Source organism: Prionailurus bengalensis, chromosome A2 (assembly GCF_016509475.1).
Source record: "Prionailurus bengalensis isolate Pbe53 chromosome A2, Fcat_Pben_1.1_paternal_pri, whole genome shotgun sequence".
NCBI lineage: Eukaryota > Metazoa > Chordata > Mammalia > Carnivora > Felidae > Prionailurus > Prionailurus bengalensis.
In genome coordinates, this window is record NC_057348.1 from 80,059,741 (window position 1) to 80,079,274 (window position 19,534).

General features: G+C 36.8%; 1 protein-coding gene across 3 annotated transcripts in view; it reads left to right on the forward strand.

Moving 5' to 3' along the window:
• The window catches only part of RELN (reelin), a 533,601-nt gene that overhangs the window by 150,502 nt on the left and 363,565 nt on the right, over nucleotides 1–19,534 (forward strand). For all 3 annotated transcript variants that reach the window (XM_043588658.1, XM_043588659.1, XM_043588660.1), the window contains exon 3: nucleotides 3,952–4,087. In XM_043588658.1, coding sequence (XP_043444593.1) covers nucleotides 3,952–4,087 — 136 coding nt within the window. The remainder of the gene's footprint in view (nucleotides 1–3,951; nucleotides 4,088–19,534) is intronic.

The window sequence follows — 19,534 nt, forward strand, 5'->3', positions numbered from 1 at the left end:
TGCCAATTAAAATGTGGTAACCCAAATGTCCATCCACAGATGAATGGGTAAAGAAGATGTGGTCTGTGTGTGTGTGTATATATATATATATATATACACACACACACTCACACACAAAGTAGAATGTTAGCCATAAAAGAACGGAGATCTTGCCATTTGCAACAACATAGGTGGACTTCGAGGTTATAATGCTAAGTGAAATAAGTCCGACAGAGAAAGACAAATACCATATGGTTCCACTCTTATGTGGAATTTAAGAAACAAAACAAATGAATAAACAAAGAGAAAAAGAGATAAAAAACATAGACTCTTACATACAAAAGACAAACTGATGGTTGCCAGAGGGGAGGTGGAGGGGGGTAGGTGAAACATAAAAGGGGATTAAAAGTACACTTACGATGAGCATGGAGTAATGTACAGAATTATTGAATCATTATATTGTACACCTGAAACTAACATTGTATGTTAATTATACTTCAATTAAAAAGTAAAACTAAATAAAATATGGTAACAGTATAATATGCTAGTGCTCTTTGTTAAAAAAGTGAAGAGCACAGCACACTCATAGTATGTGAGGATACATAAAAAGGCCTCAGAATACATGTTTGGATGGTTCTAACAGTAGTGGGTAAAGGATGGGATATTTTGCATTACTCTCAGGGCCATTGTGCCAGTCACTGCTGGATACTTCCAAACTGTATATTGGTACCGTGTCCATATTATTCTAAGCCCTGAGGCCTGGACAACATTTTACTAAGACACATTTTCAACATTTTCTTGGTTACACATTGGAATTGCTTGGTGAGCTTCTGAAACTCCTAAAACCCAGGCTTTATCCCAAACCAGTTGACTCAGAATCTCTAGGAACCAAAATTTATTCCATCGCTTCAGATGGTGCCACTGTGCAGCCATGTTGGGGAACTGCTGTGCCAGACTGTTGGATTGCAAGAATGTTGTTCTGTGGCGTATTTACTCAGAGTAGGGGATGATGTAACAACAGCAATATAGCTACTTTTACAAGTTGTCATGTAGTAATTAATATGCAGTCTAGGCATTGACTCACTTTCTAGGAGGGGTTTTGAAGAATGGGGAGATTTTGAATATGAATCCTGTTACCAAGGCTGTGAAACCCTGAGACCTTATTTTGTTTGATTCATTTCCCTTCCCACATGATTGTGGCTGGAACTTTTGTTTTCCTTTTTGGTCAGGCTGACTCCTGCAGCTGTGTCATTTTCCACACACACAGAATTTCTGCTTTGTGCCCAACCAGAGTGGAGTGGCAGTTCCTGAGTCATGGCCGCTGAGTCTCCTGTGGCACTCTGTGATTTCCCTGGGAAGTCTCTTATCCTCCCTAACCTTGTGGTTTCTGACTTGATGAATTTTGCCTCAAGACGTAGCTTGAAAAAATAAAAACTTGAATGTGAAAAAGGGCATCACTGGAATATGTCAAAATATATAGACCTGTTTTTCTGTTGCTTTGTCCAATATGACCTATACTTCTATTCTAGAAGATTCTTTTTCACTAGGTAATATAACATATGAGATATAATTTCTGTTGTTTTTTAATTTTTTAAGTTAAGTCATTCTCGTATTTATTGAGAAAAATATTTATTGAATATCTGTGATGTATCAGGCATTGTGATACTTGCTTGGAATATAAAAATTAAAAATGTAGTTCCCCACAGACTCCTTGGAAAGATGGTCAAGTGCTATGATGAGGAATGTATGAACTATTAGGATGACATGTAGGAAGGGCACCTTCCTACATGGGGCACTGTATTAGATGCTTCCATGTGTATTGGATCATTTAATTCCCACAATAACTTTATGGTGGAGGGGACATGGTATTTCCATTTTATAGGCAAGAAAACTGGGTCTCAGATAGAGTAAGTCATTCACCTAAGTTCACATACCCAGGAAATGAATTTTTACTTAATTGCTCCTTCCTGGATATGTTTTTATTCATATTTTTATTAATGAACTTTGTTTTTAGAGCACGTTTAGGTCACAGCAAAATTGAATGGAAAGTACAGGCATTTCCCATGTACCCCCACTCCCCCCCCAACTCTCTACTATTGGCTACATCCTGCACTACAGTGATATATTTGTTACAACAGATTAACCTACGCTGACACAGCATTACCACTCAAAGTCCTGTAGTTTACATTAGGATTCACTCTTAGTGTTGGACATTCTATGTGTTTTAGCAAATATATAATGACATGTATCCACTATTAAATGGAATAGTTTCACTGCCCTAAAAATCCTTTATGTTCCACCTGTTAATCTTTGCCTCCCTCCTAACCCCTGGAAACTAGTGATCTTTTTACTGTCTCCATAGTTTTGCCTTTGCCAGAGGGTCATATTGTTGGAATCATATAGTATGTAGCCTTTCCAGATCGGCTTCTTTCATTTAGCAGACTGCATTTACTTATGCATGCCTTTTCATGGCTTGATAGCTCATCTCCTTTTAGCCCTGAATAATACTCTATTGTTTGGATGTACCACAATTTATTTTTCCATTCACTTATTGAAGGATATCTTAGTTGCTTTCAAGCTTTGACAATGATGAGTAAGACTGCTGTATACATCCATGTGCAGGTTTTTGTGTGGACAGAAATCTTTCATTTATTTGGGTAAATACCATGGAGCATGATTGCTGGATCATATGGTAAGAGTATGTTTATTTTTGTAAGAAAATGCCAAAGTGTCTTCCAGAGTGGCTGTACCGTTTTGCATTCTCACCAGCAGTGAATAAGAGTTCCTGTTGTTCCACATCCTCACCAGCATTTGGTGTTGTCAGTGTTTTGCACTGTGGCCATGTAATAGTGAATTGGCATTTCGTTGTTGTTTTACTTTGCCATGCTGTCATAGCATAGAATGTTGAACATCTTTTCATGTATTTGCCATCTGTGTATCTTTTGGTGAGGTGTCTATTCGTGTCTTTTGCCTATTTTTAAAAAATTGAGTTTATTTTCTTATTATTGAGTTATTGGCTAATATTTTATATCTGAGGTAAACATAAAATAAATCATCTTATTAAAAAAAAAAAAAGCATCCCCTGATAGTTCCGCTGGGAGCTGACCTGGTGCCCACAGCTCAGTCATGGTACTCTCATGTGTAATGTAAGCAGTTTTACAGAATATCAATATAGGACAAGGCCACCTTGAAACTGATGGCTTGAGCCAAAACCCAGACCACTTTGTAATCATGTCTGAACACAGGCAAAATGAAGAACATGGTGCAAATCACAAAAATGACCATCTCTCTCTCTATGCTAACATGACTGTGCTGCTTTTTTATCAGTCAAAACTTTGGCCTATGCCATTCCTCATATCTCCCAGATAAAAATTATTAAGATACTCAGTGACAAAATTGTCCCACTTTCTGATAACACCAAATCCAGAAGCAAACCTACCTAACCCTGTAACCTCCCCAGCAAGATTAGGGAATCCCAGGATGCAGGACTTTCAGTACTAAAATCAGGAAATTCCCAGAACAGATAGATCACCCTACTCTCTTAAATAACTTAACACAAGTACAAATATTTTAACAAGCCTTTGCTAACATCCTCTTACTGAGGTACTTCCCAGTTTCCAAGAATATTTGGTCTCATTTGCTATAAACGCTTCCAATAAATCCAACCTCGTCATATTATAGGTGTGGTCCTGGTGGTCTTTGGTGATGGACTAAGACCAGTCCATAAAATCAAAGCAAAGAAAATACAATAGCAATGAAATTAGTAGATTACTCCTTAACAAAAATGGTTTAAATGATGAATATCCTTCTAACAACAAAATGTGGAAAGTTGCAAAGCTTACAGGAAAGTCAAACAGCATGATGAATCTTAACATGAAAGAAAAAGGTCTAGAAAATCTTGTTAGTGCCATGGTAAGAAAGACTTTGTTTTATTTGTTTTTATGACAGCTTCCCTTCCTTTCTGTCTCTCAGGAATCATGTCTGACCACCAGTTTGGTAACCAGTTTATGTGCAGCGTGGTGGCGTCTCATGTGAGTCATCTGCCCACAACCAACCTCAGCTTCGTCTGGATTGCCCCACCTGCTGGCACCGGCTGCGTGAATTTCATGTAAGTACCCGAAGTGTCTGTGACTGTAGGGAAGGCAAATATACCTCTCATGGGATTACATATAGGGTAAGTATTTAAATGTAGTATTCCAACAAGGTTGACCTTAATTAAAGCCACTAATTTTGGTATCAAAAAGACTTCAAAACCATAAAAAAGGCAACTTTAGTAGTTTAATTTTGCATATTTCTTTATACTTTAAAAGTTCTAGATTGGATTTAGCTGACAAAAATATGGGGCACCTGGATGGCTCAGTTGGTTAAAGCATCCAACTTCAGCTCAGGTCATGATCTCATGGTTCGTGAGTTTGAGCCCTGTTATCGGTCTCTCTGCTGTCAGCACAGAGCCAGCTTCGAATCCATTGTTCCCCCCTCTCTCTCTGCCCCTACCTGGCTCATTCTCTTTCTGTCTGTCTCTCTAAATAGATAGATAGGTAGGTTGGTAGGTAGATAGATAGATAGGTAGATAGATAGATAGATAGATAGATAGATACACGAGAAGATAAAAGTATGTGCAAAGTCAAGGCAGTAGGGAAACAAAGTATAAAAACAAGTACAAAAAAATGCCATGAGGCTCCATGGATGTTTTGGAGGAAGATCACAAATTTATGATCATTAGTGCCAAGAGAGAAATGGGATCAGTTAGGTGAGGTGGTGGTGAGGAGTCAGGGAGTCTATAGAAACATAATGACTCTTTCATGTGCTTTCATTAAGAGGAAGCTGGGGAATGCAATGAGCATTGTCCCAACAGCATCCTTAGATATTAACGCTGCACAATGGTTCAAATGCTGTGACTTGTGACATCTCTCCGTATAAACTATATCCCTAGCCCTGGCCCAGAATCACCACTCCTTCTATTTCATAGTCTTCTCTCTTTTTTTATGCCCTATATTTTTTTATTTCTAACGCATAATATACTTCATTTCTTTATTTATGTATGTTATTTATTGTCTGTCACTTCTTACTGAAATGGAAGTGCCTTGACAGCAAGAATTTTCTTTTCTGTTTTGTTCACTGATTTGCCCCAACTGTCTAGAACAGTCACTGACACACAGTAAACACCCATGAAATATTTGTTTAGTGGATGTGTAGGCCAATGGAATACAGCCAAAGGCAGTTCATAAATAGCTATTCTATGGACAGTCAGGCAAAACAGAGCTCGAAGGCATCTTGAATGGTTTTCGATTCTGAACCTTCTGCTCAAATAACAAAATTCCATAAAACCTGCATACTCTAAAATTCACCACTACCTTTCCTTCCCCTTTAAAAACATACAGTTCAGGGGCGCCTGGGCGGTGCAGTTGGTTAAGTGTCCGACTTCAGCCAGGTCACGATCTCGAGGTCTGTGAGTTCGAGCCCCGCATCAGGCTCTGGGCTGATGGCTCAGAGCCTGGAGCCTGTTTCCGATTCTGAGTCTCCCTCTCTCTCTGCCCCTCCCCCGTTCATGCTCTGTCTCTCTCTGTCCCAAAAATAAATAAACGTTGAAAAAAAAATTTAAAAAAATAAATAAATAAATAAATAAAAATAAAAACATACAGTTCAATGTCAAGGGTTCCTATGGCTCCCACATCACTGATTATATACTTCCTGTCTATCCTCTGGGTTACCCATGCTGTAAGCATCAGATTAATCCTACCCAGCTGATTGACATTTAATCCTATCATTTCTCCTTCAGAAAGTTTTCATACTTGAGCCTTTTCCTTCCAGTACCTTTTGCTAAGATGATTACAGTAACTTCCTAAATGATCTGTTCACCTCCAGCCTATCTCCTCCAGTCAATCCTGCACATTGCTGTCTAGTTAGTCTTCCTAAGGCACAACCTTGGTCACTCAAAACTTGGATACTTAAACCTCCTTTCTGAAAACCAGCCCTTTGGCTTGGGTTTGAAGAGTCTCCCCAGTCTAGCTGCTTATCATCTTCTCTCTTATCTTCCACCAGATGCACTTCCTGATGGGGCACAACTCCCTAAACATTCCTTGCTTTCCTTTAGCCCAGAATGATTTTTTCTCTCCACTCCAGTTATTAAAATCCTACCCATTCTTCAAGATCTGTTTAAAATGCCAATGCTTCCCTAAAGCTTTCTAAGACATCAACAACAGAAGTGATGTGTACTGTTGCATTTTGCTTGTAACTCTATTATAATGCTGATTATATTTTACTATATACTTATTCGAGTTAATTTAATGCCTTGGTTATTAGATTAGATTGGACAGAGATACGTTTTTATTTCTTTGTGATTGCTGCCACAGTTGGTACAACATCTCACATATAGAAATCACAGAAAATGGCCCTTGAGATAAATGATGCTCAGTGTTCTCTTTTCCTTTAGTTTAATAGTGATCTCTGGCTCTTTTGGCACATCCATCTTATTCACGTTGGCGCTATGAAGGATAGTCTAAATTCTTGCTATGCATAACTTCTTCATTTAAAACAAGAATTACTTTTTTGAAAGCTGGAACACAAAATAAACCTGTGTCAGCAGTATACAACTGCCTGTTTCCAAATAGATGTAGTTTGAGTTGAATCTGTTTAAAACTGATATTTGATGGCTTCTGGCCTCAGTTCCCAGGGCATCAAACTCTATTTTCTTCTGAGAAGTAATTTAGGTAGTTTAAGTCTTAATGTTTTCTTAGAAAAATAATTTAGTCAGAAGTAATATTTATTGACTGAGAAGATGTTCGTATACCCTCACCCATATTTTCCAATAAAATTTGTTGATCTCTTTCTGATTAGTTTATGAGAGAGTACAGGAAAACTGAAGATCGAACTTGGACCACTGAAGCAATTTATCTGAGATTTTTTTAAACTCAAGTTGCAATCTCTTACCTTTATTTCTTTCTACAGTATTTTTGATGTGTTCAGTAGAGCTATATATAAGAGTTAGTTTCTGTAATTAGTATGTGCCCAGAAATACTTGAAAAGGATTGTTAATGTTCAACATTAACTCTGAGTATTAAACAAAAATAAAATAACACAACACCTATGGCATTTGATTATAAATATACCGTGATTCTTTTCTGACTAATCCCCAAAATTAAAGCCATCATTTTTTAAGGTAAGAAGAATTATATTTTGGAAATGAAGCTTCAACTATGTTTATAAGCTTTTGTAATATGTTTTATGTAACTTTTACATGTTGTTAGTTAATTCATGTCATTAGCTAATTTTTTACACGTGTTTTCTTTTTTAATTGGGCTTTAAATCTCCCAAGGTCAGGAACTATGTATAGTATTTTTATTTACCTAATAGTTCCTAACACTGAAACTATGGACAATAGAACGTCCTCAATAAATATTTCTTTTTAAAAAAATTTTTAAGATTTTTAGAAATGTTTTTTATTTATTTATTTTGAGAGAGAGAGAAAGAGAATGAGTAGTGGAGGGACAGAGAGATAAGGAGAGAGAGAGAGTCACAAGCAGGCTCTGTGCTGACAGCTCAATGTGGGGCTCAATCTCACAAACTGTGAGATCATGACCCAAGCCGAAATCAAGCATTGGACGCTTAACCAACTGAGCCACTCAGGTGCCCCAATAAATATTTCTTACTAGCTAATAATGATATCATGTTTTATTGATCCCAAGGTACAGATTTTTCTTACATTTTGGGATCTCTGAATTATGGTTGTGTGTTACCTTTGATGGCATCTTACAACTGGCAGTCCTAATTTTATTTCTTAATATCTTACAATTGATGATGTCTTGGATTTGAAGAAAACCAAGGCAGCTAATATTTATCATTTACCCCCTACATGGTCTCTCTAAAGCTGGCAATTAAATTGATGCTGCACCCAGTTTAATAACCTGATATTAATACAGCAAATGTATAATGCATACTCTGTGATTTTAAAACCTAGTTCTCTGTTTAAAATTCTTTAAAGTTTATTTATTTATTTTGAGAGACAGAGAGAGAGAGCTGGGGAGGGGCAGAGAGAGGGACAGAGAGAATCTCAAGCAGGCTCCACGTTTAGCATGGAGCATGACATGGGGCTCAATCTCACAACTGTGAGATCATGACCTGAGCCGAACCCAAGAGTCAGATGTTGAACTGACTGAGCCACCCAGATGCCCCTGCATTTAACATTCTTCGAGGAAAAAAATCCCCCTCATAAGACTTATGGAACATTTGAACTAAAATCCAAGACTATTCTATAATGTTCTCTGTGCTTTCCCTAGAGAAGCGGAAACGGCACACTGTCTGACTAAACAAGATTTTATTGATAAACCACTTAGCCACAAAGTCATTTGGGCCCATCTGTTTACTGCTTTTCTCATTAAAAATAATCAAGCAAGAGACATAGAGCAGAGGATGGCCTGAGGATGAAGTTGCTGGCTGTACTGGTACACATGTGGTAAATGGATCAGGAGCTGAAATTATTTTGTCATTAGTTTTACGATACCTGTTGATATCACTTACATTTTAAGTGATAATTTCACTCAGAGAACTGCTTAGTCTTCAGATCTTACATCAGTATGGTTTGTCTTTACTTTTATATTCGATTAGTCTTGAGTGACTAGTAAGGCTTGAGTTTAAAGAGGCATTTAATTATCCAAACTTCTTGGATGTAAATCCCCTCCAAACATCCCAAGGTCAAGGTGGGGGTACGGAGAGAAGATGAAAGAGGCAGGAGGAGGAGGAGGAATAAGGAGATGGAGGAAAAGGAGGGAAGAAGCAAAAGTGTAGAGACACGACAAGGGAAAGAGGGAAGAAAGGAAGGACAGAGACCTTCCAGACATCTAACCTGAAAAGTGAGTGAGAAACTACCTGGGAAGAGAGGTTGTAAAATAACAACTAGAACATTAGTATTTTTGAAAACTACTGTTGTAAGTAGTTTACATCCTTTAATCCATGTTATTCTCACAGTAATTCCATGAAGTAGGTGCTGTTTTTATCTCAGTTTGCAGATGAGGAAATTGAAGTACCAAGGTGTTAAATAAGTTGCCTAATGTAACTCACCCAGTGGTCGATACAGCCTGGATTCAGAAGGCAGGCCACTTTCAAGCAGATGATTTTTGCTACTTCACTATATTTGCCTCTAAAATGATCTCTTATCTATTTTATTATTATAGAACACCCATGGTATTGATACAATGAAAATTGTATCAAATTGGTGGTTGGTATCAATGTCTCGCTCTTTTTTTTAATATGAAATTTATTGTCAAATTGGTTTCCATACAACACCCAGTGCTCATCCCAACAGGTGCCCTCCTCAGTGCCCATCACCCACCCTCCCCTCCCTCCCACCCCCCATCAGCTCTCAGTTTGTTCTCAGTTTGTAAGAGTCTCTTAAGGTTTGGCTCCCTCCCTCTCTAACTTTTTTTCCCTTCCCCTCCCCCATGGTCTTCTGTTAAGTTTCTGAGGATCCACATAAGAATGAAAACATATGGTATCTGTCTTTCTCTGTATGACTTACCCCACTTAGCATAACACTCTCAACATCTCTCAAAATTAAAAAAAAATTTTTAAATGTTTAATTATTTTTGAGAGAGAGAGCAAGTGGGGCATGGGCAGAGAGAGAGGGTGACAGAGTATCCAAAGCAGGCTCTGCACTGACAGCAGCACGTTCGATGTGGGGCTCAAACTTGTGAACTGCGAGATCATACCCTGAACCGAAGTCAGATGCTCAACCAACTGAGCCACCCAGGTGCCCCAGCATCTCTCAGATTTTTTAAGTGGCCAACATGTGTTTCCTAGCCTCATTTTGAAACCTATCTCTATATGTAGAAATGTGGTAATATTATCTAGTTCATTCAAATATCGAGAGGCACCTTATTGTTTAAATTATTTTAGTGCCAAAATATTTACTGAAAGTTTTTGAATCTTTTGAAAATGTTACATAAAGTGAGCAAATACAGGGAAACTAATGACAAATCAGACTTTGAAAACTAATATCTGGTCCATGAGTGTATGTGGGGGACAAGGGAATATCTGTGAGCATTCACTATGATTAAAGCACTATATTGGGCTCTTTTTCAAATATAAGAGGCACGTATTTAAATTTCTGCAATGTGGAGAGCACATTGGATTTATATGTCAAACCTGGGTTTGATTCTCATATGTATGATGGAGGTTCATTCTTTGGATGCTGATTCCATGTGATTCCTTATCATAAAGGGATTCCAGTAGGGAGGGAATGTGTGCATTATAAAGGCAAAACTTATCACTAGTAGATTTAGGTTTAATTGCTTGGACAGAGATGCTAGCATCCCATTAGAATTAAAATGGAGCATAAAAGAAGATCATATTTGTGCCTGAATTAGTGACAACTTAACCATAAGTGAACTCTCTGAAAACTAAGAACAGAGTTGAATCAAGCAGTGTTCTATTTAAGATACTGGGGGTGCCTGGGTGGCTCAGTCAGTTCAGTGTCTCACTTCGGCTCGGGTCATGATCTCACAGTTTGTGAGTTCAAGCCCCACGTCGGGCTCTGTGCTGACAGCTCGGAGCCTGAAGCCTGCTTCGGATTCTGTGTCTCCCTCTCTCTCTGACCCTCCCTCACTCACACTCTGTCTCTCTCTCCTTCAAAAATAAATAAACATTAAAAAAAAAAAAGATACTGAAGCCACAGCAGAGGATGAAGTCACCCAGCAAAGAGGTACACAGGTGGACTGTATCTGAACCTTTGACATTTTAAGAGAAGATTTTCCTAGAAGACTCATTTTTAAAAAGTACACTAAACAAGGAAGCAAAAAAATCATTTTAAAAATTGAAGACACTAGCAGTTTCTGAATACTGGACAGGTTTGAAATAATACAGATGCAGAGATTTGAAGGGCTGCCTTGAGTGTATCTCAGAAGCCTTTAATTTTTGATGAGAGCCATTCCACTGTGTCTGGAGGATTCCCCGGAAAGATAGTATCGTTGCCCATTTATTTCCATCCATCAGAAGGAAACACCACAGATTTATTTGCCTTGTTATTTAAACATTTGAAATAAGATCAGGGACTCTCCCATGGGTGCATTTATTGGGAGTGCATTCACACCTACAGATAAGGATGCCAACAATTGATACATAGAAATGTTACTTTGCTTTCTAGGTTTGCATAGCTTACTGAAAAAAAGTAAATTACTTCTCATGTAAGGCTAAAATGATTGTATCCATACTGTTCAATAAAACTAGATATGCTGTTTTCCATAGGAGAAATTTTATCTGTCTCTTAAGTCATAAGCCTCTGATTTCTTTCCAATGGTCTAGTTTTCCTTTCTAAACAGACATTTCCCAACTTGAGACAATTATTTCAGTGCTGTTCAAATATGTGCCTTTGAATGACAGAATAAAAAAAATATTATCTACCCTTAAAAGTGAATGGCCAGGGACCCTGATGGTTCTCACTTCCCTGTAGGTCCTGTTTTTCATCAAAGTTAAATAACCAATTAGGCTTGGACAAGGAGACAGTCTAAGTTCAGAGACTAATGTGTGTTTTTATTTATCAATTTATCAACATTTTGGCAAATGAGGTCAAGATGCTTCCTGGGGATTTAATTTTAGGGAGTGTGATAAAATGTTGAGATAAAATATGTCTATTAATCTCCAGAAAGGTCTAAAGAAATTATTTACATTATATTAATTATACAACATATTTTAAAAATTTAACAGATATTCAAAAAGCAAAACTATTCCTTTTGTTTTAGCTGTTTCCTTCTCCCTTCCTGTCTCCTCATCCTTCCAAGAAACCACAATGTAAACTGTCCTGGTTATGTTAGAGCAGTTTACTGGGATTTCATATGACACTTTTCTCTGTATCAGAATCATAAGACTATTGGCAAAGTAAACCTACTTTACAGTGAGAAAATTTTTCTATTTCACTAATCAATTTGTTTAGGGTCCAGAGATGGACCTACATTTGTGGAATTCTGTCCCATAGCAAATAGTTGTTAGTGAATTTGTTCTTTTTCTTTCTTTTTTTCCTTTCAGATAGAAATATTTGTTTTTCCAAATGTTAGGTCTAGAAGCAAAACCAAACCAAATAAACATAAAAAACCAAGCCTATAGCAAACACATCCCTTTGCCCTGTCCTTCCCTTCATGGCATGGAATCATACCCTAGTGGAGGGTACTTAAGTAGATGGACTTTGGAATCCACAAGATTACAAGGCCTTGCTGTTGAGACGGGATTACTACTGCACCTGGCACTTACTACCTGAAATCACATGGAGCATTTGTGAGAGCAAAAAGACCAAGTTGATAAATCTAAAAGCTTTATGTATTACAATTACTAGCAGTTTTGTCTGTATCTAAGAGAAATTTCTTTTTTTTTAAATTTTTTTTAACGTTTATTTATTTTTGAGACAGAGAGAGACAGAGCATGAACGGGGGAGGGTCAGAGAGAGGGAGACACAGAATCCGAAGCAGGCTCCAGGCTCCGAGCTGTCAGCACAGAGCCCGACGCGGGGCTTGAACTCACGGACTGTGAGATCGTGACCTGAGCCGAAGTCGGCTGCTCAACCGACTGAGCCACCCAGGCGCCCCTAAGAGAAATTTCTTAAATGAGATGTGGGCAGAGATTTGTGTACTTCTTCGTTAGTAGAATGGATGAGACCAGTTTTAGAGGCCTCATGTGTGAAATTAATATTTTCTCTTCAAATTGCCTATGCAGTCCAAAATAGTGATGACAAAGATGTCTGGGAAACAGGTGAATAATTTTTTCTCATGGCAGCAACAACTCCGTGGTTTGCCAATACAGTGACTCAGATAACATATACCAGAGTAAGATTTTATTTAGCTCTGCTTTTAGTAAAATCTCTGAATCTTAAGGCATTATTGCAAACATGAAATAGAATTTTGATTGCTTCTTCCAGATAAGAATTTTTTGAAGAACTTATCTTGTCTACTGTGACTTACTTGGACATATATACCTTGATTTATTGTGTTTCACTTTATTGCACTTAACAGATACTGTGATTTTTTTTTAATGTTTATTTATTTTGAGAGAGCTTGTGTGGGGGAGGGGAAAGGATCCCAGGCAGGCTCTGCACTTAAAACAGTGAGCCCTATGTGGGGCTCAGACTCACAAACCATGAGATCATGACCTGAGCTGAAGTCAGATGCTTAACTGACTGAGCCACCCAGGTGCCCCCAGATACTGTGATTTTTACAAATTGAAGGCTTGTGGCAACCTTGCAATGAATAAATCTACCAGAGCCATTTTTCCAACAGCATTTGCTCAATTCATGTCTGTGTCATATTTTGGTAGTTCTTGCAATATTTCAAACTTCTTCATTATTATTATGTATTTGTTATGGTGATCTGTAGTCAGTGATTATGACTTTCTGAGAGCTCAGATGATGATTAGCATTTTTTAGCAATAAGGTTTTTTTAAATTAAATATGTACTTTTTTAAGGCATAAGGCTATGCACACTTAATAGACTACACTACAGTGTAAACATAACTTTTGTATGAACTGGAAAACCAAAAACTCATTGACTCATTTATTGTGGTATTTGCTTTATTGCCGTGGTCTGCAACGAAATCTGTAAATATGTCCATGGTATGTCTGTATGTGTATGTTTATTATTTATGTTTATATTTATATACAGACATACCTGTATATACATATGTCTGCATATATACAGAAACACACACATATATTTAAAATTTGTTTAGAACTGTACTTTCTAACATGATAGCTACAAGGCACATGTGGCTATTTTAATTTAAATTAATTCAAGTTAAATAAAATAAAAAATTCAGTTCCTCAGTTGCACTAGCCACATTTCAAGGTTTCAGTAGTCGTATATGTCTAGTGACTATTCTGCTAGACAGCACAGATCAAGAACATTTTCGTCATTACAGAAAGTTTTAATATGTAGCACTGAGAGAATCTTTTTTAAAATTTATTTTTATTTAATTAATTAATCAATTAATTAATTAATTTTAAGTAAATCTATGCCACATGTGGGGCTTGAACTCAAAACCCTGCAATCAAGAGTGTTACATTCTACTGACTGAGCCAGCCAGATGCCCCAGCACTGAGAGAATCTAATGAATTATCTTTTCCTCTAATGTTACCTTAACATTTCCAGGATGTAACTATGTACTTCAAAAGCCATATAAAAAAAAGTAAAGTAAAGCTAAGATTTTGCAATGGTCCTGTGAATGTAAAACATCATAACTGTTAACCTGACCAAGCAGGGCAGTTTTATGTCAAAAGCTAGTTACTTGTCCATTTCAGTTTTGTTCACTAAGGCAGAAATTCATATGGACCTTCACTTTATGGGGAATGGTATGGCAAGTGTGATAGGTGGGGATCCCTTCTGGTTACCTTCTTGTACAGTGCTCAGGGCTTAGGGCTACCTTTTGACTGTGCTAGGCTAAGGCACTATTTTTCCTCTCCCTGCCCCCACCCCTGGGTCTCAGTCCCTGATCCCACTCTGCCAATCCCCGCATCCCCTGCCACAGTGTTTTAAGTTCCGGGCCTTATCAAATATGTCTTCACCTGATGAAAATTTACCACCATGTGCCTAATATTCAAAATTAGTTTGTCTAGAATGCTAATCATTAATATGAAAGTAAGTGAAAATGAAATCTGCAATACCATTAGATGATGATGATGGTGATGATGATGATGGTGATGATGATGATGGTGATGATAGTAGTAGTAGTAAAGGTAGCACCTTCCATTCAGTGAGCACCTGGGTAGCAGGCAACCTACTCAGTTCCTGTCCTTTCCTAGAACCACTTTTACTGAAGGAAGAGCTTGAAGAAGAAATAGGTCTGTTTTCATCCAAAACATGTCCTTTTAGCTGCCATCCTATATTGCCATTCTGTGTCACTGTTAAAATAGTAATTATGAAGATAGTATAGCAACTTGAGAGATGTTTGGAGTATTAAGTGATAAAAACGTAAGTAAGTTTCTCTTTCAAACACATTAAAATTATGTTTGTAGAGGACTTCTGGCTTCGTGGGAGACTGAGCTGGCATGACAGAAACTCTTTCTATTAAAATCACATAGAAACTTTAGAAAAGTGAGTAAACATTATATATACACACATGTATATATATATATGTGTGTGTGTGTGTGTGTATATATATATATGTATATATGTATATATGTATATATATACACACACACACGTATATATATATGTGTGTGTGTGTGTGTGTATATATGTGTGTGTATATATATATATATATATATATATGTATGTATATATATATACACACACACACATACACAAAACTGGTTTGAAAGGAAGTGAAGACACGAGCTGCCAGAAGAAAGGAGAGGCATTAAAACTGGATCAGGAAGTGGAAGCAGACATCACAATGGCCTACAGGTATTTTACACCTGGATTTAGGTCCTAGGCCTGGAGTTTTAACCTAAGTGGATCTGAGGCTATTGCTGTGAGCAAAGACAGCAAGAGAAAGAGAGGGAGCTGGCCCTGGGCCCAGTGCATGAGCCTGAAGCTTCAAAGTATTATCCAACCCTGTCTGGGAAAACAGCAAAGCTTGTCATGTGACTGAGGTAAAGTAAATCACTTATGAGAAACTAAAATTCTCAGTGAGTAAGGAGTCTGACTTTACATTATTAACCTGGTACAGAACACCACATGGAAGTTTTAGAAGGAGAGAATAGAAGGAATGAGGACAGACATATTTGAACAGATAATGGTGGAGAACTTTTTAGAATTAAGGAAGATGTGAGTCTTTTCTGTCTGTGACATAAATAAAGTTAGCACTGATATAGATCATAGTCAAATTCAGAGTGTCCAAGAGAAAATCTCAAAGACAACCAAAGAGAAAAGGTAGATTTCCTGTAATTTTAGTCTGGCAGTGGTTTTTTCATCAGCAACAAGAGATGCCAGGAGACAATGGCACAGTATTTTCAGAGTGGTGAAGGAAATTAATTGTCATCGTAGAATTCTGTACCTATCACTCAGGTATGAAAAACAGAATAAAGACATTTAGAAAAAAAGGTTTGATATTTTTAGCATACACAGAAACAGCTTTTAAAGCAAGGCTTTAAAGGATGTGCTTTAATGGGGTGCCTGGGTGGCTCAGTTGGTTGAACGTCTGACTGGCTCAGGTCATGATCTAGCAGTTCATGATTTCGAGCTCCTTGTTGGGCTTTGTGTTGACAGCTCAGAGCATGGAGCCTGCATCAGATTCTTTATCCCTCTCTCTGCCTCTCCCCCACTCACACCCTGTCTCTGTCTCTCAGAAATAAATAAAAAGTTGAAAAAATTTTCAAAAAAAAATAAAGGGCACCTGGAGGCCTCAGTTAGTTGAGTGTCTGACTCTTGGTTTCAGCTCAAGTCATGATCTCACAGTTCGTGAGTTTGAGACCCACATTGGGCTCCACACTGACAGTGTGGACCCTGCTTGGGATTCTCTCTCTCCCTCTCTGTCTCTCAAAATAAAATAAATAAACTTTTAAAAGATAATAATAAAGGATGTACTTTAGTAAAAAGAAAACAAACTCAGAAGAAAGGTGTGGGATGTAGGAAATTATGTTGTGATGCAATAATTAATAATAATTAGTAAGCACATTAGAAATTTCAAACAAGCATTGAATACATAAATAAATGTATATATAAAACATACACCAATAAGTATTTTCAGATAGAATTTAAAGGCAAAGAATAACTAAAATATTAAGCAACATGAATGTGTGAGTTGGAAGAAGGAGGGAAATCAGTATTAAAGTTTTCTAAGGTTCTCTAGTTATTCTGGAAGAAGGTTGTAGACTCATTTAATGATTTTTGTTAAAAACATAAATTATTGAATAGAAATAGAAGTATAACTTCCAAAATAGGGGAGGGATTGGGAAAGAGATTAAAGAAAACTTAATCCCTCAAAAGAAAGGAAAGAAGGTTGGCTTCAAAAGCATAGAAATATAAAGTGTAAGATAACATGAATAAGTGTATAGTTGACCCTTGAACAACACAGAGGTCAGGGGCACCAGTCCCCTACATGGTCGAAAATCCACGTGTAACTTCTGACTCCCCTACAACTTAACTGCTAATAGCCTACTGTTGATCAGAAGTCTTGCTGATAACAAACAGTAGATTAACACATTTTGTATATTATATGTATTAAACACTGTATTCTTACAATGAAAATAAGCCAGAGAAAAGAAAATGTTATTAAGAAAATCATAAGGAAGATATAAAATATTCATAGTACTATAATGTGTTTACAAAAATTCCCCATATAAGTGTACCTGCACGGTTCAAACCCGTGCTGCTCCAGGAACAACTGCACATACATATTTACAATAAATATAAATAGACTATATTCACCAGTTAATACACTTTGACTTTCAAAATGCAATTTCAAAAATCTAGCAATGTACTGCTTCCAAGAGACAAACCTAAAGATAATAACACAATAACACTGAAAGTAAAGAGATAGAAAAAGTATACCAGACAAATACTAACAAAAAGGAAGGATCACTATATGAATTCCAAACAAAATAAGTAAAAAGGAATAGTATTAGGGATAAAAATTAGGGGTAATTTCTTAAGGACAAAATAACATTCATATAAATAAAACTGAAAGCAAAATGCAGAATGGAAAACTGCCTTTGAGGTAGCAAGATACTGAATACATATTTTTCTAATATTTCAAATCCAATAGTATTATAAAATTATTTGGACAAAAAGTATTTGTTGAATGGATGAATGAATACATATGTACATAAATGAAAAATTGCAAGAATGCAAAAATGTACCAGATGACTGTGTTAGAGAATTAGGATTTATACTATGCTATTAATTAATTAATTAATTAATTTATTTATTTATTTATTTTTAACATCTATTTATTTTTGAGACAGAGAGAGACAGAGCATGAACAGGGGAGGGTCAGAGAGAGGGAGACACAGAATCTGAAACAGGCTCCAGGCTCTGAGCTGTCAGCACAGAGCCCGACGCGGGGCTCGAACTCACGGAGTGCGAGATCATGACCTGAGCCGACGTCAGCCGCCCAACCGACTGAGTCACCCAGGCGCCCCTATACTATGCTATTTAAACCTCCAAACATTGCTCTGATGACAGCTAGCTTTATATTGTAACATTTTAGGCACTCTGGAAATAACAATTTGGCACTTAACAAAACTTTATCAGTAATTTAAAATTATTTTGTAATTTTTCTCTAATTCAAGTGATATTTTATTATATTAAATTCTTCTAAATAATAATTTTGATATCTTAGCCATGTTGGAATACAACATTTCTATCATTAATTAAGCTAAATAAGGTATTTCCTGCTTTTGAATGTTATTTAGATTAGCATAAAATATAAAGGTTAATATTATTAATAGTATTTTTTTAATTGAAAGGCCCAAGTTCATGTAAAACTTTTTTTAATAAAATTTTTTTAATAAACACAGTTTGAGGAAAATTTAAACCACATATTTTCTGGATTTTGAGATAACCTTTTTATCATTACATCAGTTCATATTCAAAAATTGTCTTATTTAGGACTGAGGAAAAAATGTTAATACTATTTGCATCTCCATTTTAGTGCTTCACAATATTGAGGTCAGGTTTGGTTACCCATATTGACAAGTCCTAAGCTGGAAACAAAAATACGTTAGTCAAATGTCCTCCATTTGTTCCCACTCTTAGTATTTAGAGAAGGGATTAGGAATAATGTGAGCATATTAGTTATCTGGGCTGACATATATTTCAAAGAGCAAAGTCCAAAAATATTATACCAATGATAAACAGTAGAAATGCTTCTAATTAAAAATGTTCACCGTAGTTGCAAAGGAGCTAAGATGGTAGGTCCCTTAATCAACCTCTGGTTTTAACTTAAGCAAATATATTGAAAGTATGGCTGTAAAGCTAAGCTACATAAGCCTTTCTTCTAAATCCGCCTGCAGGCATTAATGCTCAGATTTGAGATGGCATCCTTATTTGCTAAGTGCAAAGATGGTTACAAAAGAGCTTTTCTCACTTTGAGGATAAAAGCTAAAGTATTCTTTAATTTTGGTTACTGCCCGGCTCATCTTAGCACCATAATAGTTATTTGGCTCAAAACCAAAAAGTAGCAATACAGTGCTTACATGTCTATGGATCAAAATTAGATGAAAAATTGCTGTTTCTCATCTCCAAAGCTATTTGCTGCACATTTTATAACCCTCAAGATGCCTTTTGTAATATGTGATAACAGAGCCAACTGCGGCATCTGCCTGGAAAGAGATTACTTTAATTATGGACTCAATGTCCTATTTTCTGCAAGTGATCCCCAGAGACAGGCTTCCTGCCGGAGGAGAGGTGCAAGGATGCACATTAAAGCCTACACATCAACCACGAAAGGGTGGAGAAAGTGAGACAAGGACACCCATAAACCTCCTTCATTTTCCTAGTCTGTGATGTGATGGAAGAGTCTATAGTGATAGGTTTTTAATTATTCTAGCATCTGTTGTTATGGACTTCTGATGGTAAGGGCAAGATGAGCTTATAAAAAAAGAGCAGAACCTTCGACAAGTCTGAGAAGGAAATAGACT